The sequence below is a fragment of the Dendropsophus ebraccatus genome, unplaced genomic scaffold (assembly GCF_027789765.1).
Source record: "Dendropsophus ebraccatus isolate aDenEbr1 unplaced genomic scaffold, aDenEbr1.pat pat_scaffold_1066_ctg1, whole genome shotgun sequence".
NCBI classification, from domain to species: Eukaryota; Metazoa; Chordata; class Amphibia; order Anura; family Hylidae; genus Dendropsophus; species Dendropsophus ebraccatus.
The window spans coordinates 1,665-28,491 of NW_027208483.1; the positions used below are offsets into that span (position 1 = coordinate 1,665).

Here is a 26,827-nt window from a genome sequence, read left to right on the forward strand (position 1 = left end):
TAGCTATGCGCCCTGTAACCAGATGCAATGCCCCATATTGTCACAGGCTGAAGTGTATTGAGTGTAGGAGACTGGACTTCTCCATACACATATTTGTTATAATGGCCGCCTATGGCAAACTGTGCACAATAGTCAAGATGAACATAAACACTAAACCCCAAAATAGACCTGAACCCTACACAGGCACAGTAGGCGGGAAAGAAGCGGCAGATATGTAATAATAATCACTTATTACCCTTATATAAAACTATGAATAAAATAGTAATTATATGGGAAAAACTATTCTTATAGGAAGGGAATGCAACCTTTTATCAAATGTATTTTTTTTTATTTATTGAGCAACATTATCAAATATCAGTATAAATCATAAGAAAATACTACAGGCGAGCGCATAGACCAAGATTTTATTCACCCTAATTCCTGCCAATGGCCGACTGTTCATTGTATGGTTAGTACAAGTGTTTGTATTAAGATGTTTAAATAAAGATTATTGAAAATCATGATGTCATTTGTTTACAAACTGGACCCTTCAGAGCTTTATTAGTAGTTGGACTGTAAGTATGCATATCCATTGGCTCCTGGTATTTTTTGTTATTTTCTATTTTTAATCAGTTTTCTCCATGTAATCTTTTATTTTCTCACACACATAGGCGATTTGTGAGAGATTGACGACAGGAGAAGACTTATAGTCATGGAGGAAGAGCTGAACATCATCTACAGCGAGGAGGACCAGTTCGTGGAGGATACAGACTTTCCCGTTGTCTACGAGGAACATGTGAGTGAGAATTCCCCATCCAGTATAGCAGGGTATAGCAGATAGGATACACTGTGGGATGTTTGTATAGAGATGGGGTTGTGTACATAGTGGGGTGTCCTGTCCAGGCGTATCTGTACCTGTAGATACTCCTCCCTGGTCACATGATCACATAGGTGCCCCCCCCCCCCCCATAGGAGACAGTGGTGATGGGAGGAGATGTGTAGAATGGGGAGCTATAAATACCTTACACCCTGTTACTTATTCCCCATGTTCAGCCATTTCCAACTGCCATTTTGCCATGTTCCATGCAGGGGGCGGGGCTTAGTTGGGCCATGATAACTGCTGGGTGGTGGCTGTGGTCTATGGCCGGGCTCATGCACTGTGTATGTTATGTGATCTCCAGCACCTCTGCGGACATAGGAAGGAATATACTCCTATAAGGTAGAGGGAGAAATCACATAGCACACATAAGCCATGGGCCTGGCCTAAGAATTTATCCAGATGTGCAGTAATATGTGACAATGCTATCACTGGATCAGGGCCTACTGTGTGATCTCTAAGGTCAAATAATAAAAAATAATTATAATATATATGGTACAGTATGGGATTTGTAGTTCTGCAACCTGAAGCTCTCCTGGTTGCATAACTACAAGCCCCATCCTCATGTTGTGGTGATGGTACAAGATGGGAGTTGTAATTATGCAACCAGGAATGCTCTAGGTTGTAGAACTACAACTCCCATGATCATGGTGTGGGGACAACACTTTATGGGAGTTGTAGTTTTCCAACTTGGAGTTCTCCTGGTTGCATAACTACAAGCCCCATCCTCATTGTGGTGACAGTACAAGATGAGAGTTGTAGTTCTGCAATCTGGAGCTCTCCAAGTTGCATCACTACAACTCCCGTCATGTAATGTCACCAAGGCATAATGGGAGTTGTACACAGCTGCTCCTGTGTTATTTTGGTGCGCAACTTGCTATGTGTACTGGCGCACTGGAGTGTTGTTGTGTTTCCCTGCTGTTTCTCTAAATAAAGAATTTAACAGCTGGAGAGTCACAGAGGGGGTGGCAGGGAAGCCTGCAGTGATATCCCCCCCCCCCATTACACAGCCACTGAGATGCTGACATACAAGAGGGGTGCCGCTGGACATTGTCCCTCTACGGGCTCTACAGGCAGACAGGGAAGCCTGGAGTGTAATCCCCCATCATACAGCACCGCTGACATGTCGCTCGGGTTTGTCAAGGGGGAGGTGCCCTATGGATGAACGGGGCCACCGCTGCTCTTGCACAATGTTCTGAGGATGGCCTATGGAAGGGAAGGCACAACGACTGCTGTACATTGTCCCGGCTATACGGGCAGATGGGGAAGCCTGTAGTGGAATCCTCCCCCCACCACTCGCACGGCAGCATCTCCTCCGCATTGTAATGGGGGGGGGGGGAGGATTCCATGACAGGCTTCCCCATCTGCTTGTAGAGCCGGGACGTTGTCAAGCAGCACAGCTATGGACCCCCGCAGTGCACAGCAGCCCGGCCATCCTCCATAGCGGCCGAGCTGTGAGCGGTGAGGAACTGTGCCGGTCACTCTCCGTGTGTGAGACAGCATGGAGCTCCGGATTTGCCGCAAATGGAGGAGAGCACTGGAGGAGAGCGCGCTGTAACAAACCCGGCATGGTACAACTATTTATTGATATGTAATTACAAAAATGACCATGTCAGCAGGGTTCTGTGTATTGTCTGCTAGATACGTTCTAAGAATAAATTTTATTTTTTGCATGATGACTGGAGTACTCCTTTAAATAAAATAAAATATATATATATATATATATATATATATATATACAGTGTCGGACTGGGGTACCTGGGGCCCACCAGAGGAAATGATCCTTGGGGCCCACCAATAAAAATCCAGTGAGACAGGACATGCTGACCCGACCCTTTCCTTGATTCATCAGTATCTGTGACAACTTCCTAATGAATAACATGTTTTCAGTCGAACTAGAACTCTCAGAATACCCTACACTAAATCTCTCAGGGTATAATGAGAGTTGTAGTTTCTGAGAGGATGACCCTTTAAAAATAATTGCTATGTAGAGGATCCTGAAGGTCCAGCGATAAATCTCTACAGCGCCAGTTGTTATCAGAGGATTGTCTATTCACTGTACTACAAATCCCAACATATTCTAAGAGCTGTAGACTGTCAGTAAATGTTGGGAGTTGTAGTGTCTCCAGCTGTTATAGTTGGAGGATCTTAGGTGTATTGTACACTGGATGCTGTATGGGAGATCAGAATGCATAGCCCCCTCTGTGCAGCATCCTCCAATACATAGCCCCCTCTGTGCAGCATCCCCCCAATACATTGCCCCCCTCTGTGCAGCATCCCCCAATATATAACCCCTCTGCGCAGCATCCCCCAATACATAGCCCCCTCTGTGCAGCATCCCCCAATACATAGCCCCTCTGCGCAGCATCCCCCAATACATAGCCCCTCTGTGCAGCATCCCCCAATACATAACCCCTCTGTGCAGCGTCCCCCAATACATAGCCCCCCTCTGTGCAGCATCCTCCCAATACATAGCCCCTCTGTGCAGCATCCCCCAATACATAGCCCCCTCTGTGCAGCATCCCCCAAAATAGAGCCCCTCTGTGCAGCATCCCCCAATACATAGCCCCTCTGTGCAGCATCCCCCAATACATAACCCCTCTGTGCAGCATCCTCCAATACATAGCCCCCTCTGTGCAGCATCCCCCAATACATAGCCCCTCTGTGCAGCATCCCCCAATACATAGCCCCCCTCTGTGCAGCATTCCCCCACAATACATAACCCCTCTGTGCAGCATCCCCCCAATACATAGCCCCCTCTGTGCAGCATCCCCCAAAATATAGCCACACTGTGCAGCATCCCCCAATACATAGCCCCTCTGTGCAGCATCCCCCAATACATAGCCCCCTCTGTGCAGCATCCCCCAATACATAGCCCCCTCTGTGCAGCATCCCCCAATACATAGCCCCCTCTGTGCAGCATCCCCCAATACATAGCCCCTCTGTGCAGCATCCCCCAATACATAGCCCCTCTGTGCAGCATCCCCCAATACATAGCCCCCTCTGTGCAGCATCCCCCAATACATAGCCCCTCTGTGCAGCATCCCCCAATACATAGCCCCTCTGTGCAGCATCCCCCAATACATAGCCCCTCTGTGCAGCATCCCCCAATACATAGCCCCTCTGTGCAGCATCCCCCAATACATAGCCCCTCTGTGCAGCATCCCCCAATACATAGCCCCCTCTGTGCAGCATCCCCCAATACATAGCCCCTCTGTGCAGCATCCCCCAATACATAGCCCCTCTGTGCAGCATCCCCCAATACATAGCCCCTCTGTGCAGCATCCCCCAATACATAGCCCCTCTGTGCAGCATCCCCCAATACATAGCCCCTCTGTGCAGCATCCCCCAATACATAGCCCCTCTGTGCAGCATCCCCCAATACCTAGCCCCTCTGTGCAGCATCCCCCAATACATAGCCCCTCTGTGCAGCATCCCCCCACAATACATAGCCCCCTCTGTGCAGCATCCCCCCACAATACATAGCCCCCTCTGTGCAGCATCCCCACAATACATAGCCCCTCTGTGCAGCATCCCACAATACATAGCCCCTCTGTGCAGCATCCCCACAATACATAGCCCCTCTGTGCAGCATCCCCCAATACATAGCCCCTCTGTGCAGCATCCCCCACAATACATAGCCCCTCTGTGCAGCATCACCCAATACATAGCCCCCTCTGTGCAGCATCCCCCAATACATAGCCCCCTCTGTGCAGCATCCCCCAATACATAGCCCCCTCTGTGCAGCATCCCCCAAATACATAGCCCCTCTGTGCAGCATCCCCCAATACATAGCCCCTCTGTGCAGCATCCCCCCAATACATAGCCCCTCTGTGCAGCATCCCCCAATACATAGCCCCTCTGTGCAGCATCCCCCAATACATAGCCCCTCTGTGCAGCATCCCCCAATACATAGCCCCTCTGTGCAGCATCCCCCAAATATAGCCCCTCTGTGCAGCATCCCCCAATACATAGCCCCTCTGTGCAGCATCCCCCAATACATAGCCCCTCTGTGCAGCATCCCCCAATACATAGCCCCTCTGTGCAGCATCCCCCAAAACATAGCCCCTCTGTGCAGCATCCCCCAATACATAGCCCCTCTGTGCAGCATCCCCCAATACATAGCCCCTCTGTGCAGCATCCCCCCAATACATAGCCCTTCTGTGCAGCATCCCCCAATACATAGCCCCCCTCTGTGCAGCATCCCCCAATACATAGCCCCTCTGTGCAGCATCCCCCAATACATAGCCCCATCTGTGCAGCATTCCCCAATACATAGCCCCTCTGTGCAGCATCCCCCAATGCATAGCCCCTCTGTGCAGCATCCCCCAATACATAGCCCCTCTGTGCAGCATCCCCCCAATACATAGCCCCTCTGTGCAGCATCCCCCCACAATACATAGCCCCTCTGTGCGGCATCCCCCCAATACATAGCCCCTCTGTGCAGCATGCCCCCACAAGACATAGCCCCCTCTGTGTAGCATCCCCCAATACATAGCCCCTCTGTGCAGCATCCCCCAATACATAACCCCTCTGTGCAGCATCCCCAATGCATAGCCCACCTCTGTGCAGCCCCCCTTTGTGCAGCATCCCCCCACAATACATAGCCCCTCTGTGCGGCATCCCCCCAATACATAGCCCCCTCTGTGCAGCATCCCCCAATACATAGCCCCCTCTGTGCAGCATCCCCCAATACATAGCCCCCCTCTGTGCAGCATCCCCCAATACATAGCCCCTCTGTGCAGCATCCCCCAATACATAGCCCCTCTGTGCAGCATTCCCCATGTAGAATTAAAAACAAAATAATAAAAACCTACTCACCTCTCACAGCGATCCCCAGCAGTCTCTCTCCCTCCTGGAGCTCCGGTCCCATGCAGCGTCCTGGGCTTCTTCCCTCTTCAGGCCTCCTGGCCTCCGCTCCTTGTTCCTCCGCGCCGGTGTGCGTCCAGGAAGTGACGTCACCGGGAGGAGGACGCTCTAGCAGACGTGCCTGCGCGCGGCACGTCTGCTCCTATTGGAGGGTAATTTAAAGGGGCAGAGCGGCCTCAAGTGGATCCGGCGGCCGCGGTCCCCCACAAACAGAATGTTGGGCAGGGCCCCCAGAGAGTAATACAGTGCTGCTGCGTCTGAGGCTGGGGCCGAGGCTGGGGCCTAGTCAGGTGATGACAGCAGCACTGTATTACTGTCTGGGGCCCAGCTGTCAGACAGCCAGTGTGCAGGCGGAGGGACCCAGTCCGGCACTGTATATATACATATATATATATATATATATATATATATTAGAATGCACTCTGATTTATTATTAGGTGTAACATACATTTACTGGCAAAAAGCTGCTATACTGTAGACCCCAAACTGTAAGGGTGCCGCCTGCCTCAATGTCAAGCGGCGTTGACATGTCAATTCTTGGAGCGGAGAGCGGAGGAGAGAGGAAGCGTGTGAGCCCTCTCATAGAGTCTCTGTTTAACACTGAGGCTTCTGCCACGGATCTTTGCTGCCCCGGTCTTGCAGGCCAGATGTGGCTCTTTTGATGGCCGCGACTGCCCCTCCGCCTCACCTACTGCCTGCCCGGACGTGCTCCTCCAATCCAATCAGCACAGAGCGGGAGCGTGGGGCCGGTGCGACAGGCCGTGGCGCATGTGTTGATTGGATGCGTGCACCACGGCCCACCGCAGCGGCCCCAAGCTCCCGCTCTGAGCTGATTGGATTGGAGGAGCACGTCCGGGCACTGTTGTCATAAGGAGGCCGCCCGCTGCTAGACACTTTTGGAACGGGCAGTGCTGCAGCTCCTCTCCCAGCGGCCCGCGGTCTCCTGTGATCTTCCAGTGCCGGCAGCATGGTAAAGAGACACTACCGGATGTGTCAGGCAGCCTCTATCATGAATTATAGAGGCTGCAGGGGCAAGCGACCCAAGCAGCGTCTCTGTAACTATGCTGCCTGCACCGGAAGATCACAGGAGACCGCGCGCTGCCGGGAGAGGAGCTGCTGGGAACGGGTGACAGGTGAGGTTTTGTTTTTGTTTTTTTTCTGGTGGGGAAGTGCGCTGGCCGGGCTGGTGTCAATAGTAGGGCACTGCACAGAGGGGAGGGTCTGGATTGGGTGACTATATGAGGCACTATTGGGGCGTATTGGCTACTATATGGGGGGTATTAGATACTATATGGGGCACCATTGGGGGGTATTGGCTACTAAATGGGGCACTATTGGTGGGTACTGGATACTATATGGGCATTATGGGGGTATTGGCTACTATATGGGGGTATTGGCTACTATATGGGGCACTATTGGGGAGATTGGATACTATATGGGGAACTATGGGGGTATTGGCTACTATATGGGGCACTATTGGGGGGTATTGGATACTATATGGGGAACTATTCGGGGTAGTGGATACTATATGGGGCACTAGATACTATACCGGGCGCTATGGGTGGATTAGATACTATACCAGGCACTATGGGGTATTGGCTACTATATGGGGCACTGTGGGGGATTGGCTACTATATGAGGCACTGTGGGGGGATTGGCTACTATATGGGGCACTAATGGGGGTATTGGATACTATATAGGCACTAAGGGGGTATTGGATACTATATGGGCCACTATTGGGGGGATTAGATACTATACCAGGCACTATGGGGGGATTGGCTACTATATGGGGCACTGTGGGGGGATTGGCTACTATATGGGGCACTGTGGGGGGATTGGCTACTATATGGGGCACTGTGGGGGGATTGGCTACTATATGAGGTACTGTGGGGGCATTAGCTATCATAAGGGGCACTATGTGTGTGTGTGGGGGGGTCAAATGGCATAGTGTGTATGTGAGGGGTAGTGTGTGGAGGCGGTCAGGTGGGGCAGGGTGTTAGTGAAGGGGGTCAGGTGGGGTAGTGTGCGTGGGGATGGTGATCGGGTTAATTGTGGGTTAACAGCAGAGGGGGCATTATTACTATATGGAGGGTACAGCAGAAGGCCTTATTACTATATGGGGACACAGCAGGGGGCATTATTACTATATGGAGGGTACAGCAGGAGGCCTTATTACTATATGGGGACTCAGCAGGGGGCATTATTACTATCCGCTTATGACGGCACTCAGAGGGCCCATGCCCCGGATGTTTTAGGACCCTAGCAACGCCCCTGTACTAAAGTATATGACGATCTCACCATATGTATACTGCTTGTAGATCAATGGTAGTCTGCTCATCCCGAATGTGCAGGGTAGGAGGATAGAGATAGTAGGGAGCACCCATGTCCCTAATAGGCCCTAAGTCAGGTGCACCAAACTACCCCTGCTTGCTAAGGGACCTGTCGGGGTGTAAGCACCCTAATAAAAGCGACCACTGCCCGGTCCAATTCCTCTCCAATGCCCTATGGTCACCCTATCATTTACTGTACTCCAAACTGGTTCCATCCAAAAGGAATAGTCGGGGAGATTGTTACGGCAGCTTGTAGCCGGGGCCAAGTTGTAAAAAAAATACACATAAAAAATGGCCCAAAAAGAACATCACATGTTGGCACAGTCACATGCCCTGGGTGTAGCATATGGCTCCACCCACATTAGGGCATTTTTGCCCTGACAGGTCTCTGAGCGAGCAGGGGTAGTTTGGTGCACCTGACATGGGGCCCATTAGGTACAAAGCTGCTCCCTACTATCTCCATCCTCCTACCCTGCACATTCAGGATGAGCAGACCACCATTCATCTACAAGCAGTATACATATGGGGACTGGTCTATACCATGCAGCAATACTGGAGTTTTTGTTTTTTGGATACTTTGGGGACATCCAGCCTAAATGTAGCACATGCTGCTTTGTCTTTAAGGGAACATTCACATGTACTGTGTTTGCTGCAGATTTTATACTGTGAATTTTATGTTGCAGATTTCTGCTTTGTAGATTAGGGAATAATTTATAATAATAATAATTTTTATCTATATAGCGCCAACAGATTCCGCAGCACTTAACAATTCTGGGGGTACATACATAGACAGAAATCAGACATTACAGAGATATACATATAGTTATCCATACAAGAGGAGTGAGGTCCCTGCTCGCATGCATGAGCTTACACACTATCAGGAGGGGGTGCGAGACATAATGGCAAAGTGCATCATTGTTCTTGTGGTCCTGCCATCTTTATAAATAAGGCAGTGCAAGTAAGGGTGGGTGAACCTGTCACCAGCCAATGCCTGCATGCACAGGTCTAAGTGCTTAAATTCTTGGTGTGTGTGTGTGTGTGTGTAGGGGGGGGGGGGTTGGGTTTAGGGTAGCAGTCAAAATTAGGGAACCTGGTAAGCCTGCTTGAACAGATGAGTTTTGAGGGCACGTTTGAAGCTTTGTGTATTGGAGGTGAGTCTGACAGTCTTGGGTAATGCATTCCATAGAACTGGTGCAGCTCGGGTGAAGTCCTGGAGACGGGAGTGAGAGGTGCGGATTAAGGTGGACGTTAATCGTAAGTCGTTAGAGGAGCATAAGGCACGGGTAGGGCAGTAGACAGAGATGAGGGAGGAGATATAGGGAGGTGCAGTACTGTGGAGGGCTTTATGGGTGAGCAGGAGGAGTTTGTATTGAATCCTGTGTTTAATAGGGAGCCAATGTAGTGACTGGCGCAGGGGGAGGCATCTGTATAGCGGCTGAACATGGAGATGAGCCTGGCCGCTGTATTGAGAATGGACTGGAGAGAGGAGAGTTTAGAGGATGGAAGGCCGATTAGTAAGGAATTGCAGTAGTCTAGACGGGAATGAATAAGAGCGACAATGAGAGTTTTAGCAGATTCGACAGGAAGGAAGGGACGGATTTTAGAAATGTTTTTTAGATGCAGATTACAGGAACGTGAAAGAGATTTAATATGAGGAGTGAAGGACAGATCCGAGTCAAATATAACCCCAAGGCAGCGGGCTTGTTGTGTAGGGGTTATGGTTGCACCACAGACAGAGATGTCAGGTGGGGGGCGGTTAGCAGAGGGAGGGAAGACAAGCAGCTCAGTCTTAGCAAGGTTGAGTTTTAGGAATAGGGAGGACATAGCATTAGAGACGGCAGACAGACAGTTACTGGTGTTCTGTAGAAGAGCGGGGGTGATATCACGGGAGGAGGTATGTAGCTGGGTATCATCAGCATAGAGATGGTACTGAAAACCAAACTTGCTGATGATTTGTCCGATGGGTAAAGTGTAAAGTGAGAAAAGGTGAGGACCCAGGACTGATCCCTGAGGAACCCCGACTGTAAGGGGGAGAGAAGATGAGGTGGAGCCAGAAAGTGATACACTAAAGGAGCGGTCAGAGAGATAGGAGGAGAACCAGGAAAGAGCAGAGTCCTTGAGGCCGATAGAGCGGAGCGTGGAGAGGAGGAGCTGGTGGTCTACAGTGTCACATACAGATAGAGCAGAGCATGGAGAGGAGGAGCTGGTGGTCTACAGTGTCACATACAGATAGAGCAGAGCATGGAGAGGAGGAGCTGGTGGGCTACAGTGTCACATACAGATAGAGCAGAGCATGGAGAGGAGGAGCTGGTGGTCTACAGTGTCACATACAGATAGAGCAGAGCATGGAGAGGAGGAGCTGGTGGTCTACAGTGTCACATACAGATAGAGCAGAGCATGGAGAGGAGGAGCTGGTGGGCTACAGTGTCACATACAGATAGAGCAGAGCATGGAGAGGAGGAGCTGGTGGGCTACAGTGTCACATACAGATAGAGCAGAGCATGGAGAGGAGGAGCTGGTGGGCTACAGTGTCACATACAGATAGAGCAGAGCATGGAGAGGAGGAGCTGGTGGGCTACAGTGTCACATACAGATAGAGCAGAGCATGGAGAGGAGGAGCTGGTGGTCTACAGTGTCACATACAGATAGAGCAGAGCATGGAGAGGAGGAGCTGGTGGGCTACAGTGTCACATACAGATAGAGCAGAGCATGGAGAGGAGGAGCTGGTGGGCTACAGTGTCACATACAGATAGAGCAGAGCATGGAGAGGAGGAGCTGGTGGGCTACAGTGTCACATACAGATAGAGCAGAGCATGGAGAGGAGGAGCTGGTGGGCTACAGTGTCACATACAGATAGAGCAGAGCATGGAGAGGAGGAGCTGGTGGGCTACAGTGTCACATACAGATAGAGCAGAGCATGGAGAGGAGGAGCTGGTGGTCTACAGTGTCACATACAGATAGAGCAGAGCATGGAGAGGAGGAGCTGGTGGTCTACAGTGTCACATACAGATAGAGCAGAGCATGGAGAGGAGGAGCTGGTGGGCTACAGTGTCACATACAGATAGAGCAGAACATGGAGAGGAGGAGCTGGTGGTCTACAGTGTCACATACAGATAGAGCAGAGCATGGAGAGGAGGAGCTGGTGGTCTACAGTGTCACATACAGATAGAGCAGAGCATGGAGAGGAGGAGCTGGTGGGCTACAGTGTCACATACAGATAGAGCAGAGCATGGAGAGGAGGAGCTGGTGGGCTACAGTGTCACATACAGATAGAGCAGAGCATGGAGAGGAGGAGCTGGTGGTCTACAGTGTCACATACAGATAGAGCAGAGCATGGAGAGGAGGAGCTGGTGGGCTACAGTGTCACATACAGATAGAGCAGAGCATGGAGAGGAGGAGCTGGTGGTCTACAGTGTCACATACAGATAGAGCAGAGCATGGAGAGGAGGAGCTGGTGGGCTACAGTGTCACATACAGATAGAGCAGAGCATGGAGAGGAGGAGCTGGTGGGCTACAGTGTCACATACAGATAGAGCAGAGCATGGAGAGGAGGAGCTGGTGGGCTACAGTGTCACATACAGATAGAGCAGAGCATGGAGAGGAGGAGCTGGTGGTCTACAGTGTCACATACAGATAGAGCAGAGCATGGAGAGGAGGAGCTGGTGGGCTACAGTGTCACATACAGATAGAGCAGAGCATGGAGAGGAGGAGCTGGTGGGTTACAGTGTCACATACAGATAGAGCAGAGCATGGAGAGGAGGAGCTGGTGGGCTACAGTGTCACATACAGATAGAGCAGAGCATGGAGAGGAGGAGCTGGTGGTCTACAGTGTCACATACAGATAGAGCGGAGCGTGGAGAGGAGGAGCTGGTGGGCTACAGTGTCACATACAGATAGAGCAGAGCATGGAGAGGAGGAGCTGGTGGGCTACAGTGTCACATACAGATAGAGCAGAGCATGGAGAGGAGGAGCTGGTGGTCTACAGTGTCACATACAGATAGAGCAGAGCATGGAGAGGAGGAGCTGGTGGTCTACAGTGTCACATACAGATAGAGCGGAGCGTGGAGAGGAGGAGCTGGTGGGCTACAGTGTCACATACAGATAGAGCAGAGCATGGAGAGGAGGAGCTGGTGGGTTACAGTGTCACATACAGATAGAGCAGAGCATGGAGAGGAGGAGCTGGTGGGCTACAGTGTCAAAAGCTGCAGATCCAGGAGAATGAGAAGTGAATGGTCACCTTTAGATTCGGCGGAGAGGAGATCATTAGAGACTTTAGTCAGGGCAGTTTCTGTAGAGTGATGAGGACGGAAACCAGACTGAAGGGGGTCAAGAAGAGAGTTTTCAGAGAGGTAGCGAGTTAGGCTTGAATAGACCAGACGTTCCAACAATTTAGAGATAAAAGGAAGAGAGGGTTTTTTCAGTAATGGAGTGATGGTGGAGTGTTTGAAAGTCGAGGGGAAGATGCCAGAGGAGAGGGAGAGGTTGAAGATCTTAGTAAGGTAGGTAGTGACAACAGGAGAGAGAGACTGGACGAGGTGTGAGGGAATAGGGTCACTAGGGCAGGTGGTGGGGCGAGAGGAGGAGAGGAGTCTGGAGACTTCCTCCTCTGTCACTGGCTCAAAGGCTGAGAGGATGAGGAGGAACAGTGAGAGGGAATAGGATTAATATTACCTGGGGAATGGGAGATGATCTCCTGGCGGATTGTGTCTATTTTGTCCTTGAAGTAGTTGGCTAAGTCTTCAGCACAGAGGTTAGTGATGGGTGTCTGAGGTTTGGGTTTAAGGAGAGAGTTGAGGGTATCAAAGAGACGTTTTGGGTTATGGGAAAGAGAAGAGATCAAAGTGGTAAAGTAGGATTGCTTGGATTGCTGACCAAGAGGGTCAGATGAGAGCCGGAGTTCCAGTGGTGAGCGGCGGTGGCGGGGTGGGGCGGGGGTGTTGGTAGCGGGTACTGGGGGTTAGGCGGCGCGGGCGGGGATCTGCACCGCACTCTGGCCGGCCAGCCCTGTAGTGCCAGGCAGAGTGTGCGGTGCGGGGGGGATGGGGGTGTGCGGGTGATCGGACGGCGGCCGAGGCTGGCTCTCTACCAGTCCGGAATCGCGGGCACTTTCCTGTTTGGGGTATAGGGGGTGCAAGTTTGTCCAGGGTGGTTTTGAGGGTGACGTGGTATTGTTTGGCAGCCAAATTAGGACAGGAGAGGGAAGAGGTGGGGGGCAATGATAACTGTACGGTATCTAGCAGTTGTTGGGTGTCTATAGCGCGTAGGTTCCTATATGTGAGTGAGGTCGGGGTGTCAAGAGGAAATAAATGATTGAGCGCATAGAAAATGCAATTGTATAACTCTGCAAATGGCCGTCAGCAAAGACCCAGGCTTCCCTTGTATTCTCTCTCTATCACCTCTCTGCCTGTGTCTGCAGCTCTGTACCTGGTATGGACCTGACAGATTCCCCTGAAAGCTGAGCTGTGATTGGTTGCTGTGGACCTGACAGATTCACCTGAAAGCTGAGCTGTGATTGGTTGCTGTGGGCCAGCGACACCAGTTTCAGTGTTAAGCTATGCGCACACAATGTATTTTTTATGACAAGAACGGCCGTTCTTGTGATAAAATAATGCACTGCATTGAACTCTATGCAAACAGCATCTTTTATTCACACGCTGTATTGAACAATGGCGGTTGTTAGCTACAGCCACACAAACAATTGACTTGTCTATTATTTACGGCCGCTAGTGCAGGAACAACGGCCGTTGTTCAAACTGTGCACACATTGAACTGTATGGCCATTCTGATGGCTGTATATTGAACAGATGTCTATGGTTAATTGGATTCCAGGCACACCCAAATCTGCCTACAATCCAAATAGAAATAAAACAGTGACCGTTGTTTGACACTGCCAACAACAACAACAGTTTGATACATCTGGGCCATCGCTGCTCCCATCCATAAACAGCGCCACTATTGTCCCCGGTTTTTCTGTGGTATTGCAGCACATTTTCTAGTGAAGTGAATAAAACTGAGTTGTAATACCACATAACACCTGAGGATCAGCATGGCGCTGTTCTTGAAATAAATCAGAAATAAATAAATCAATACATTTATAATTCTGGATAACTCACATAATCCCCTAGATCTAAGATAAAAGCTTACACGGATTTGTTAGTTTATTGTCCGCATTTTACCACAAATAGGGTGTGCAGTATATAGGAGAGTTTTCTATGCAACACAATATGACGGTATATGTATATGTATGTGTGACACAATATGACGGTATATTACCCCAATGTGTACTGGATGGGATTCTAATAAAATTATCCACAGACACTGATTACTCATCTACCTTCATTATATTCATCTGCGGCGCTGGTTTGGGGAATTTGTACTTTTTATTGATATTCCGTCACCATTTTGATGGCCGCCATATTGGATCAAGGGCAAATTTTCCAATGGGAAGGTGGTCATGTAGCACATAAAAAAAAAAAAAACAGAATTTTCTCAGAAATGGATTGCCACAATCAGGTTTGCAATATCTCTCTTGTTCAGATATCTCGTTTTACCGTTTGTAATTGTATTTTTCAATAAAGAAAAAAAAAACAATTGGCCAAGACAAAGATGGCAAAGGTATAAGTAGAAGTATGAGTGTAAAAAACTAGAAATACCTTGCGTTGAAAAGATACTTCACACCTGTTCACAAACATAAGTGTGCTGGTTCACAAACAGACACCCAGCTAGAAAAGAGTGGGGTCCTCCTAGCCAGAGCTCCGATTCTGCAGATTATTGCTCCTTGTAATAAAGACAATGATCATCGACTGATTGGTTATTTTTGGTCCTGACCTACAAACATTGGCCGCCGACTGCGCATCACTACGTGTAATAACGATGCACGGCCGATGGATGATGACTGTATAAAGAAAATAATAAAGTATATACATACCTCTGCCCGCTCCCCGATGCTTCTGCCCGCTCCCCCATATTTTCCTGGCTTCTGCCCGTTGTCCGCAGCTGCCAGTGGAACTTCACAGACCGTCTCTGAAGTTCCACCAGCGGCTAAGGACAGCGGGCAGAAGCAATGAAGATACTGGGGAGCAGTATGCAAGAGCAATGTGATCGGCTTAGTAATCCCGCTGTCTGCCCTCTCCGTGGAAAAGGTAGAGACAGCCCCAGGACCACATGGAAAAACCTAGATGTTATCCATATGGTCCTCGGGCTGCCCCCCACCTTCTCCACAGAGCGGACTGACAGCGGGATTACAAATCTGACCATTTTACTTCATAGCCCACTAAATCAGCCCCCCGTCTGTTTTTGGAAGAAGTGACTGTGTGTCTAATCCTGGATGAGCAGTGTAATAGTGCCCCCACCTACACCCTATCCCATCCAAGCACATAGGTCAGATGGGCACAGAAGGAGGTCTCATGCTCAGCAATATACCAATGTCCTCTGCTTACTCTCTCTATTTCCTATTTCAGGCTGGACTGGATGACGGCGAGGGTGAGTTTTGTCTATAATATCTCTATGTATCTATGTATCTCTACAATGTATAAAGCAGTTCTCTAAACTAACGCTTTTCTATTTTTTTTTCTTTAGATGAAGAATCGGATTTCGGGTGAGTAAATCTAAACTGAAGATGTAAAACTTGTGTGACCCTATAATTCCTCCCCTATAGACCCCGATCATCACTGATGTCTCTAATGTGTGTTAGGTTTTCACTATCTTCTCTATTCTATCACTAACAGGAGCGACATCGACGACATCGCGGAGGATTCAGACGATTGGGAGTAAGTATCTCATAGTCTCGTCTTCAACAACAAGCCTATAAAAATTACAGGTGTTAGGAGCTTTTTTTTTTTGTTTTTTGAGGGGTAATTCAGCAAAAAAAAATTCTTTTGAATCAACAGGTGCCAGAAAGTGCCAGAGATTTGTAATTTACTTCAATATAAAAAAATCTCCAATACTTATCAGCTGCTATATGTCCTGCATGAAGTGGTGTATTCTTTCCAGTCTGACACAGTTGCTCTATGCTGCCATCTAAGTCTGGGACAGGAACTGCACTGTAGCAAATCCCCATAGAAAACCTTTCCTGCTTTCCAGACTGGAAAGAATACCACTTCCTGCAGGACATTCAGCAGCTGATAAGTAATGGATGACTTGGGATTTTTTAATGGAAGTAAATTACAAATCTCTAAATCTCTGGCACTTTTCTGGCACCAGCTGGTTTGAAAGGAAAAACTTTTTGCTTAACAATCCTTTCTACTACCTTCTTATTGGTGAAGTTCTGCCAGAAAACTGATGTCTCCAACGTGTGTTTGGTTCTCACCATCTTCTCTATTCTATCACCAACAGCAGCGACGACATCGATGAACGTCTGGAGCATTTGGAGTAAGTATCTCCCAGTAACATATAGTATAGTAATATAATCAGTCACAGACATGTTTGCAGGGGATCACGTATTAAAAAACAAAACTTTGAAAAACAGCATTTGGAGCTTTCTGCATTTTTGAGTGCCAGAGATTTGTCATTTACTTAAAAATCTCAACTCTTCCAGTACTTATCAGCTGCTGCACGTCCTGCAGGAAGTGGTGTATTCTTTCCAGTCTGACACAGTGCTCTCTGCTACCACCTCTGTCCATGTCATGAACTGTCCAGAGCAGCAGCAAATCCCCATAGAAAACCCCCTTCTACTCTCCAGACTGGAAAGAATACACCACATCATGCAGGACATGCAGCAGCTGATAAGTAATGGAAGACTTAAGATTTTCAAAGTAATGGGTTCAATGGATTCAAAGTAATGGGTACAATAAAGGAAGCGCTTATATGTCTCCTACCTGCCGGATCCACTCCTGGCTTTGGCTCAAAAATTCCAGTGGCAGATTTCCAAAAAAACTGTCTTGTGTGAAACCAACCTCAATCACATGAACTGTAAAGTGAAAAAACAAAAACTTTTTTTTTCTTTACAACGAATGTCATTGCATATCAACAATCAAAAATAAATATACAAAAATATAAATGTCATCCATCCATTTGAAGTGAAGGAGGCGGGATCCGTTTCAAGTCCGCTCAGATCCCGCCTCCTTCACTGAGTGGCTGAGCGGACCTGAGAAGTCACGTCTCGGGAAGCGGCTGGGAATCGGGCACCGGAGCACCGCGATGCGGGACCTGCCGCTGGAACCGGGGAGGTGAGTGGACGGCTTTTTCCTCGGCCACCTCCTCCCCGGTCCCAGTAAAAAAGTGCCCCCCCCCACTGGAGTACCCCTTTAACAAAACACACAGCACATATGTAAAGAATAGACGCCATACCTAGAGCACACACCAAGGTCCCAAAGTGACGGAAACCACCAAGAAGACAAAATCACTGATTGTGGTGACTTTCACATCTCATCCCAAATCCCCAGTGCTAACAGCGCATTTATAGTCCCATCATCTGGTCTAATAAATCTGGGCCAGTGGATTTCCAATGTACATGTTTCTATAAAACCTCCCCCAATATGCAGCACTTGGAGGACAGACTAATATCCCCTTTATAATATGCAATTATTTTTTATTATTATGTAATAGGTGGAAGATGGCCGTGATGGACGCCCCGTGGATTTTCAGGTAATTACACTACATTAAAACAGCAGAAAAAAATCAAATAAATCATTTTTACAATAGCTTTTGCTCCCGCTCGCACAAATCTCTGCCCGTTCCATAGACTCCGTTCTATGGCCGGTCAGATTCCGCCACCCACCCAAAGAATTGACTTGTCACTAGAACGGAGTCTATGGCACGGGTGGAGATGTGGTCCAGCGCGTGTGGCCTAATCCGAGGCGGGTTACTAGTAAGTAATTGAAGAGGAAAGTTTTCTGCTTGAAATTCCTCTATTCAGCTCTGGCAGAATAGGAGCAGAATTCAAACCCCATTGACTTCTATAGGATTCCCCTGGAGGAATCGGCCCAAAAAATTTACATGTCAATTCTTTGTCGGATGGCGGATCCGTGGCAGAAAATTCTGATGGAAAATTCTGCTGTGTGAATAACAGAGCGGAAATCCCATTGAACACAATAGAAAATTGCTCTATTCATTATTTATGGGAAGAATTTCACGCGGAAATTTAGGGTGTGTTCACATTATGGAATCTGCACGGATAACCTGCCATGGATTCCACTGCTCGCATCTCCTCCTGTTCCATTGACTCCATTCTATGGTCGGGGGATTCCGCCATCCGCACAAAGAATTGACATGTCAATTCTTTGGGCAGATGTCGGAATCCGCCCGATTATAGAATGGAGTCTATGGGACAGGTGGAGAGGCACACAGGTGCGAGCAGGGGCGAGCGGCGGAATACACTGGGGATTATCCGTGCAGATTCTGAAGTGTGAACACACCCTAAGAGCAGATCCTGCTTCAAATTCCTGGCCTATTCCTCAAGGGGAAAACTGGCAGTGATGACAAGGGGTTAGTAAATATCCTGATGGATTTCATGTTCTTATTGAGATGTCACAATAAATAACATTTTCTGATAGTTTCAAATGGGACCAAGTACCAATCCTCCTAACCAACCCTATGTTCTCTGTTACAGAGACGACAAGTACCCGCTCTACAGTTGGATCCCGAGCCTGGAGACCATCGTGTAAGTATGAAGAAGCAGCAGAGATATAATCATCCATCTACATGATATGACAATATGAGTCCATTTATATCTGTGTTCCCCACCAAACACTCACATATGTATATTCACATATCCCCAAACACTATGGGGCAGATTTAACACACAAGCTGGTTTCTATATACAGTGAGACTGACGAAGAGGAGGAAGAGGACGAGGCTGCGGACATCCCCTGGTGAGGGCTCAAACCTTATAGTATTTTGAATACATGCTTATTCTTTAACCATCCTGTATAGAGAGAGGAGCGTGGGGAGGACAGGATAGGGGGCGCTCTAGTTAGACATAGAATCCTATTTTCTATTTATTTTTACTGCATCTTCCCCTATAGACTCCGATCATCGTGAGGATGTCTCTAAATATCATTATTGTCTCTTATTAATGACGTTCTGCCAGAAAACTGATGTCTCTAATGTGTGTCTGGTTTTCACTATCTTCTCTATTCTATCACTTACAGGAGCGAGGACGACACCGAGGAGGACACAGAGGATTGGGAGTAAGTATCTCATAGTCTCGTCTTAAACAACAAGCCTATGAAAATTACAGTGTTAGGAGTTTTTTTTAAAGGGGTAATTCAGCAAAAAAAATTATTTCAAATTAGCTGTAGCCAGAAAGTGCCAAAGATTTGTAATTCACATATATTAAAAAAAATTCCAGTACTTCTCAGCAGCTGTAGGTTCTGCAGGAAATGGTGTATTCTTTCCAGTCTGTTGCTCTCTGACATCTAAGTCTGGGACAGGAACTGCCCAGAGCAGTAGCAAATCCCCATAGAAAACCTCTCCTGCTTTCCACAATAGAAAGAATACCACTTCCTGCAGGACATACAGCAGCTGAGAAGTAATGGGGACTTGAGATTCTTTAATGGAAGTAAATTACAAATCTCTGGCACTTTCTGGCACCAGCTGTTTTGAAAGAAAAACTTTTTTGCTGAACTATCCCTTTAATTTTACATTAGTTGTATTTTTTCTAGCAAAATTTGTAGCATTTGGTTAAATGTAAAACTAAAAATGTAAAACTTGTGTGACCCTATAATTCCTCCCCTATAGACCCCGATCATCACTGATGTCTCTAATGTGTGTTAGGTTTTCACTATCTTCTCTATTCTATCACTAACAGGAGCGACATCAGCGACATCGCGGAGGATTCGGACGATTGGGAGTAAGTATCTCATAGCCTCGTCTTAAAAAACAAGCCTATGAAAATTAGTGTAAGGAGATTTTTTATTTTTTAAAGGGGTAATTCAGCCAAAAAATTCTTTCAAATCAACTGTTGCCAGAAAGTGCCAGAGATTTGTAATTTACTTTGTAATTTACTTCTATTAAAAAAAAAATCTCCAATACTTATCAGCTGCTGTATGTCCTGCCGGAAGTGGTGTATTCTTTACAGTCTGACACAGTTGCTCCCTGCTCCCACCTCTGTCTGGGACAGGAACTGCCCAGAGCAGTAGCAAATCCCCATAGAAAACCTTTCCTGCTGTCCAGACTGGAAAGAATACCACTTCCTGCAGGACATGCAGCAGCTGAGAAGTAATGGAGGACTTGGGATTTTTTAATGGAAGTAAATTACAAATCTCTGGCACTTTTCTGGCACCAGCTGATTTGAAAGAAAAAAAAAATGTTTGCTGAACTATCCTTTTCTTATTGGCCAGAAAACTGATGTCTCTAATGTGTGTTTGGTTCTCACTATCTTCCCTATTCTATCACCAACAGCAGCGACGACATCGATGAACGTCTGGAGCATTTGGAGTAAGTATCTCACAGTAACATATAGTATAGTAATATAATCAGTCACACAGACAAGTTTGCAGGGGGATCTGGTATTAAAAAACAAACCTATGAAAACAGCATTTGGAGCTTTCTTTTTTAAAAGGGGCGATTCAGCAAAAAAAAAAAAAAAAAGGAATCTTTCAAATCAACAGGTGCTACAGAGTGCCAGAGATTTGTAATTTACTTAAAAATCTCAACTCTGCCGGTACTTATCAGCTGCTGTATGTCCTGCAGGAAGTGGTGTATTCTTTCCAGTCTGACACAGTGCCCTCTGCTGCCACCTCTGTCCATGTCATGAACTGTCCAGAGCAGCAGGAAATCCCCATACAAAACCTCTCCTGCTCTCCAGACTAGTAAGCAAACACCACATCATGCAGGACATACAGCAGCTGAAAAGTAATGGCAGAGTTGAGATTTTTTCATAGATTACAAACCTCTGGCATTTTCAGTCACCAGTTGATTTGAATTTTTTTCTCTTTTTTTCATGTTACATTACTTGTATTGTTTTCTAGCAAACCTTGCCGCATTTTGTTTAAATAAAGTGTTTTTCTTGTGTCTGATTTTTGTGGTGTTTTCCCCATAGCAGAGCATGTGATTCATTGGTTTCCCTTTGAGGCTGCATTTACACATGCCAGTTCTTTGTAAAGCTGCCATTGCAGTTTTTGAGCCAAAACCAGAAGTGGATTCAAAGTAATGGGTACAATAAAGGAAGCGCTTATATGTCTCCTACCTGCCGGATCCACTCCTGGCTTTGGCTCAATAATTACAGCGGCAGATTTCCAAAAAAAACTGTCTTGTGTGAAACCAACCTCAATCACATGAACTGTAAAGTAAAAAACAAGAAACGTAACAAAACACACAACACATATGTAAAGAAAAGACGCCATACCTAGAGCACACACCAAGGTCCCAAAGTGACGGAAAACACCAAGTAGACAAAAGCATTGATGGCGGTGACTTTCACATCTCATCCGGCTCCAGCATTTTTCTGCTAATAAGGAAAGGGAGGTTTTTGATAAGAATTCCAATAAATATAAAGCAGAGACAGTTGAATTGAATTATTCTATAGTTACCCACTCTTGACACTTCCTTAATACTTCTCAACACTTTCTCCCACCTATCTTCATCTATCCTCCCGATTACTCCCTCCCATTTATCCTTACTTTTAGTCCCTATATGTTGTTCCATTATAAGGTGCGAGTATATTGTTGTGATCTCTTTCTTTTTAATTGATCCACTCCTTAATTTTGTAACTAATGGGCTGGGGCTACATCCTTGCAACTTACTATTATTCTGACTTGCAACTAACGCTTTTCTGCATCTAACATAAGAGAACCAGTGTCTTTCCTCTATCTTGTATTCTGCTTTTAGACTGTCCCAACTCTTTATGATGTTTCCGTCCATTATATCTCTGTTCTCACCCCCACCCCATCCAATACTTTTACTACTCCCAATTTCCTAACTTCTCCTAACTCATCATTTAACCATAATGGGGCAAATTCCATTACTCCCTGATTATTTAGAGATTTTTTTTACCCACTCCCACGTTCTAACTAAGGGCCCTATTCCACCGGCCGATTATCGTTTGCATAATCGTTAACGATTAACGATCTCAAACGACCGCTATTGCGAAAGACCTGAAAACGTTCACTCATTTCCATGGAACGATAATCGTTACTTATGTCTTATTCAATGCGAACGATTTGCGAACGTTTTGCAAACGAGCAATGATAAAAATAGGTCCAGGTCTTATAAAGCGATCAACGATTTCTCGTTCAGTCGTTAATCGTTAACTGCATTTCAACCAAACGATTATTGTTTAGATTCGAACGATTTAAAGATAATCTAAACGATAATCGTCCGGTGGAATAGGGCCCTAAGGTCTTTACCATTACCAAATTACTCCAAGCTTTCTTCCCCAGAACTCCTGTCTCCATATCTGCATATCTCTACATGTAATAGTGATGTGCGGCTGATGGCTGATGACTGTGTAAAGAAAATAATAAAGTATATACATACCTGCCACACTCTCCGGTGCTTCTGCCTGCTCCTCGGTATCATCCCGGCAGCAGCAGCCAGGAAGATACTGGGACTGGTTAGAAGCATTGGGGAACGTGGCAGGTATGTATATACTTTATTATTTTACACTAAAGGCAAGGGCTACACGGACATCGCTAACAACAAATATATATATACAGTCCATGCTGCACGATTATTGAGCTGTGTAATAGGCTCAGTAAATGAGCGCCGATCTAGCAGATTGGTGCTCATTTACATTGTCAATCAGGCCGTGTAACATGGCGATTTGTCTGAACTAAGGGTGCGTTTACATAGAAAGATTTATCTGACAGATTTTGGAAGCCAAGGCCAGGAATGGATTTGAAAAGGGGATAGATCCCAGTCTTTCCTTTATGACCTGATCCCTGTTTATAGTCTGTTCCTGGTTTTGGCTTCAAAGATCTGTCAGATAAATTTGTCTGTGTAAACGCACTATTATGCTGCGTTTACACGTAACGATTATCGCGCGAATTTGCGCGATAACAGTCAAATTCAGCCCGGCCACGCATCCTACAGCCCCCTGCGCCGGCTCGATCGCCACCCCCGCCACGAGCATACCTTACCTGCTCGGCGTAGCGGGTGTTCAAAATTCCTGCCTCCCCTCTTCAGTGCATTGATTGGCTAAAGAGGGGAGCCGGGAATTTCAGGCTGCGGAGGAGCGGGGGCCGGGCTGCGGGCAGAGGCCGGGCTGTGGGCGGGCCGGGCTGTGGGCGGGCCGGGCTGCAGACGGGAGGGCTGCAGGCGGGCCTTTGGCCGGCTAAAGCGATCTTAAAACGATCACAAAACGAATTTTCGTACGATATATTGTACCGTCTAAATGCTGATTGGAGCTAGGAAAGCAGTGGCACCTTACAGGTTAAGCCACACCTTTAAGACACCTACAGGTACACAGGAGGGATCTGATGCCTAGCAACATCCCCTTGGGTATTTTAAAAAATGTCCTTTGATTTAATATAAAAAAGTAAGAAGACTTTTTTTAAGGTGAACTAACATACTGTACTTTATACAGAGTTTTTTTGCATAGATTTTGTGCAAAATTGTCACAAAAATATTCCAACCCAAATCCCCAGTGCTAACAGCGCATTTATAGTCAGATCATCTGGTCTAATAAATCTGGGCCAGTGGATTTCCAATGTACATGTTTCTATAAAACTTCCCCCAACATGCAGCACTTGGAGGACAGACTAATATCCCCTTTATAATATGCAATTATTATTTTTATTATTATGTAATAGGTGGAAGATGGCCGTGATGGACGCCCCATGGATATTCAGGTAATTACACTACACGAAAACAGCAAAAAAATCTAATAAATTATTTTTACAATAGTTTTCGCCCCCGCTCGCACACATTTCTGCCCTTGCCATAGACTCCATTTTATGGTCGGACGGATTCCGCCGTCCACCCAAAGAATTGACTTGTCAATTCTTCGGGTGGATGGCGGAATCTGACCGACCATAGAACAGAGTCTATGGCATGGGTGGAGATGTGTTCCAGCGCGAGTGGCCTAATCCGAGACGGGTTACCAGTGAGGAATTGAAGAGGAAAGTTTTCTGCTTGAAATTCATCTATTCAGCTCTGGCAGAATAGGAGCAGAATTCAAGCGGAATTCAAACCCCATTGACTTCTATAGGATTCTCCTGCTGGAATCGGCCCAAGAAATTGACAAGTCAATTCTTTGTCGGAAGGCGGATCCGCGGCAGAAAATTCTGCTGTGTGAACAACAGAGCAGAAATACCATTGAACACAATGGAATTGCTCTATTCAAATTTTATGGGAAGAATTTCAAGCGGAAATTTAGGGTGTGCTCACATTATGGAATCCGCACGGATAACCTGCCATGGATTCCATTGCCCGCATCTCCTCCTGTTCCATTGACTCCATTCTATGGTCGGGGGGATTCCGCCATCCGCCCAAAGTATTGGCATGTCAATTCTTTGGGCAGATGTCGGAATCCGCCCGACCATAGAATGGGACAGGTGGAGAGGCAAACGTGTGCGAGCAGGGGCGAGCGGCGGAATCCACTGGAGATTATCCGTGCAGATTCTGAAGAGTGAACACACCCTAAGAGCGGATCCCGCTTTAAATTCCTCGCCTATTCCTCAATGTGCACATCCCCTTAAAGTGACACTGTCACCCCCTTTGTGCATTTTGACATCTCTATACAGGTGTAAAGGGTAAATTTAGCGTTTTTCATACCTTATTTCATATCATACGTCATGGTGCTTGTTCAAGTAAAAAGTGTCCTTTTATCAACTGCAGATAGTATTAAGTGGGCGTGGCCTTGCAGCATTAGTGCCACTTAGCCCCGCCCACAACAACACTGTTGGCCCCACCTCCTTGACGCCTATTGGTTGGCCGACGTACGTAAAGGGGGTGGGGTCTAGACCTTTCGGCCAGCCTGTTCCAATAGCCAACGAGGGGGCGGGGCCAACTGTGGCATTATGGGCGGGACTAAGTGGCGCTTATGCCACAAGGCCACGCCCTCTTAACACAATCTGCAGTTGATAAAAGGACACTTTTTACTTAAACAAGCACCATGACGTATGATATAAAATAAGGTATGAAAACCGCTAAATTTACCCTTTACACCTGTGTAGAGATGTCAGAATGCACAAAGGGGGTGACAGTGTCACTTTAAGGGGAAAACTGGCAGTGATGACAAGGGGTTAATAAATATCCTGATGGATTTCATGTTCTTATTGAGATATCACAATAAATAACATTTTCTGAAAGTTTCAAATGGGACCAAGTACCAATCCTCCTAACCAACCCTATGTTCTCTGTTACAGAGACGACAAGTACCCGCTTCACGGTTGGATCCCAAGCCTGGAGACCATCGTGTAAGTATGAAGAAGCAGCGGAGATATAATCATCCATCTACATGATATGACAATATGAGTCCATTTATATCTGTGTTCCCCACCAAATACTCACATATGTATATTCACATATCCCCAAACACTATGGGGCAGATTTATATATGTGCAGCCCTGAGCACATTGAGAAAGGGGCACAAAAAGCTGTGGCCTCCATCTGCTACTAATTTATCCTGGTTTATGCCGAAAAACAGGGAAAAATCAGGGCAGAAACCTACACCTGCTGCGGAGCACTTGTAGATTTCTGCACCTGCTGCGGAGCACTTGTAGATTTCTGCACCTGCTGCAGAGCACTTGTAGATTTCTATACCTGCTGCGGAGCACTTGTAGATTTCTGCACCTGCTGCGGAGCACTTGTAGATTTCTATACCTGCTGCGGAGCACTTGTAGATCTCTGCAGCTGCCTTGTGGTAGGTACAGGTCCTGCTGGATTTACTCTGGTCTTAATAAATGTCTATATATATTTATATACACAAGCTGGTTTATGTTCTATATACAGTGAGACTGACGAAGAGGAGGAGGCGGACGAGGCTGCAGACTTTTCCAGGTGAGGGCTCAAAGCTTATTGCATTGTGAATACATGTTTATTTATTTTACCATCCTGTATAGAGAGAGGAGCGTCAGGAAGACATGATGTGTATATGTGTGTGTGTGTGTGTGTATATATATATATATATATATATATATATATATATATATATATATACAAGCTGGTGTATGTTCACAGTGAAATCGACGACGACGAGGAAGATGGCGCGGCTGCGGACATCCCCAGGTGAGGGCTCAAAGCTTATAGTATTGTGAATACAAGTTTTTTTTTTTTTTTACTATATTGTATAGAGAGAGGAGCGACAGGAAGATAGAATGTGTGTGTGTATATATATATATATATATATATATATATATATATATATATATATGCAAGCTGGTGTATGTTCTCTACACAGTGAAATCGACGTCGACGAGGAAGAGGACGTGGCTGACGACATCCCCAGGTGAGGGCTCAAAGCTTATAGTATTGTGAATACACGTTTATTTTTTTCCCATCCTGTATAGAGAGAAGAGCAGTGGGAGGGCAGGATAGGGGGCGCTCTAGTTAGACATAGAATCATATTTTTCTATTTATTTTAACAGCATTTATTCACATTACAAACTGCTGACACTGGGACTTAGTTGTTAAGGTCCCCCGTACACTTTATACTTTAGCTGGCTGTACCTGCAATATACAGTACTATATGGTCATTGTATAGAGCAGTGTACAGCTCACTACATTACTATTGCAATCACCTTCTTTACAATAAAATATTTAATGTGTAATATAACAATATATTTATATATGAGATGGTTTACGTTCTATACACAGAGAAGAAGAGGAGGACGAGGAGGACGAAGGGACGGCCAGTGGAGATCCCCAGGTAATGAATCAAAACCTATAA

The 26,827-nt window shown here is 46.8% G+C and overlaps 1 protein-coding gene across 1 annotated transcript; it reads left to right on the forward strand.

The window, feature by feature from the left end:
- The first annotated feature begins 544 nt into the window (after positions 1-544).
- Positions 545-26,827, forward strand: LOC138774738 (uncharacterized). The gene is made up of 18 exons (XM_069955685.1): positions 545-554; positions 651-775; positions 15,516-15,537; positions 15,634-15,652; positions 15,783-15,824; positions 16,390-16,425; positions 17,602-17,640; positions 18,605-18,655; positions 18,819-18,866; positions 19,146-19,184; positions 19,805-19,846; positions 20,398-20,433; positions 23,748-23,786; positions 25,305-25,355; positions 25,891-25,938; positions 26,119-26,166; positions 26,339-26,386; positions 26,755-26,827. Exons 2-18 carry the CDS (start codon positions 692-694, stop codon positions 26,825-26,827), a joined length of 765 nt encoding a protein of 254 aa, XP_069811786.1. The 5' UTR covers positions 545-554; positions 651-691.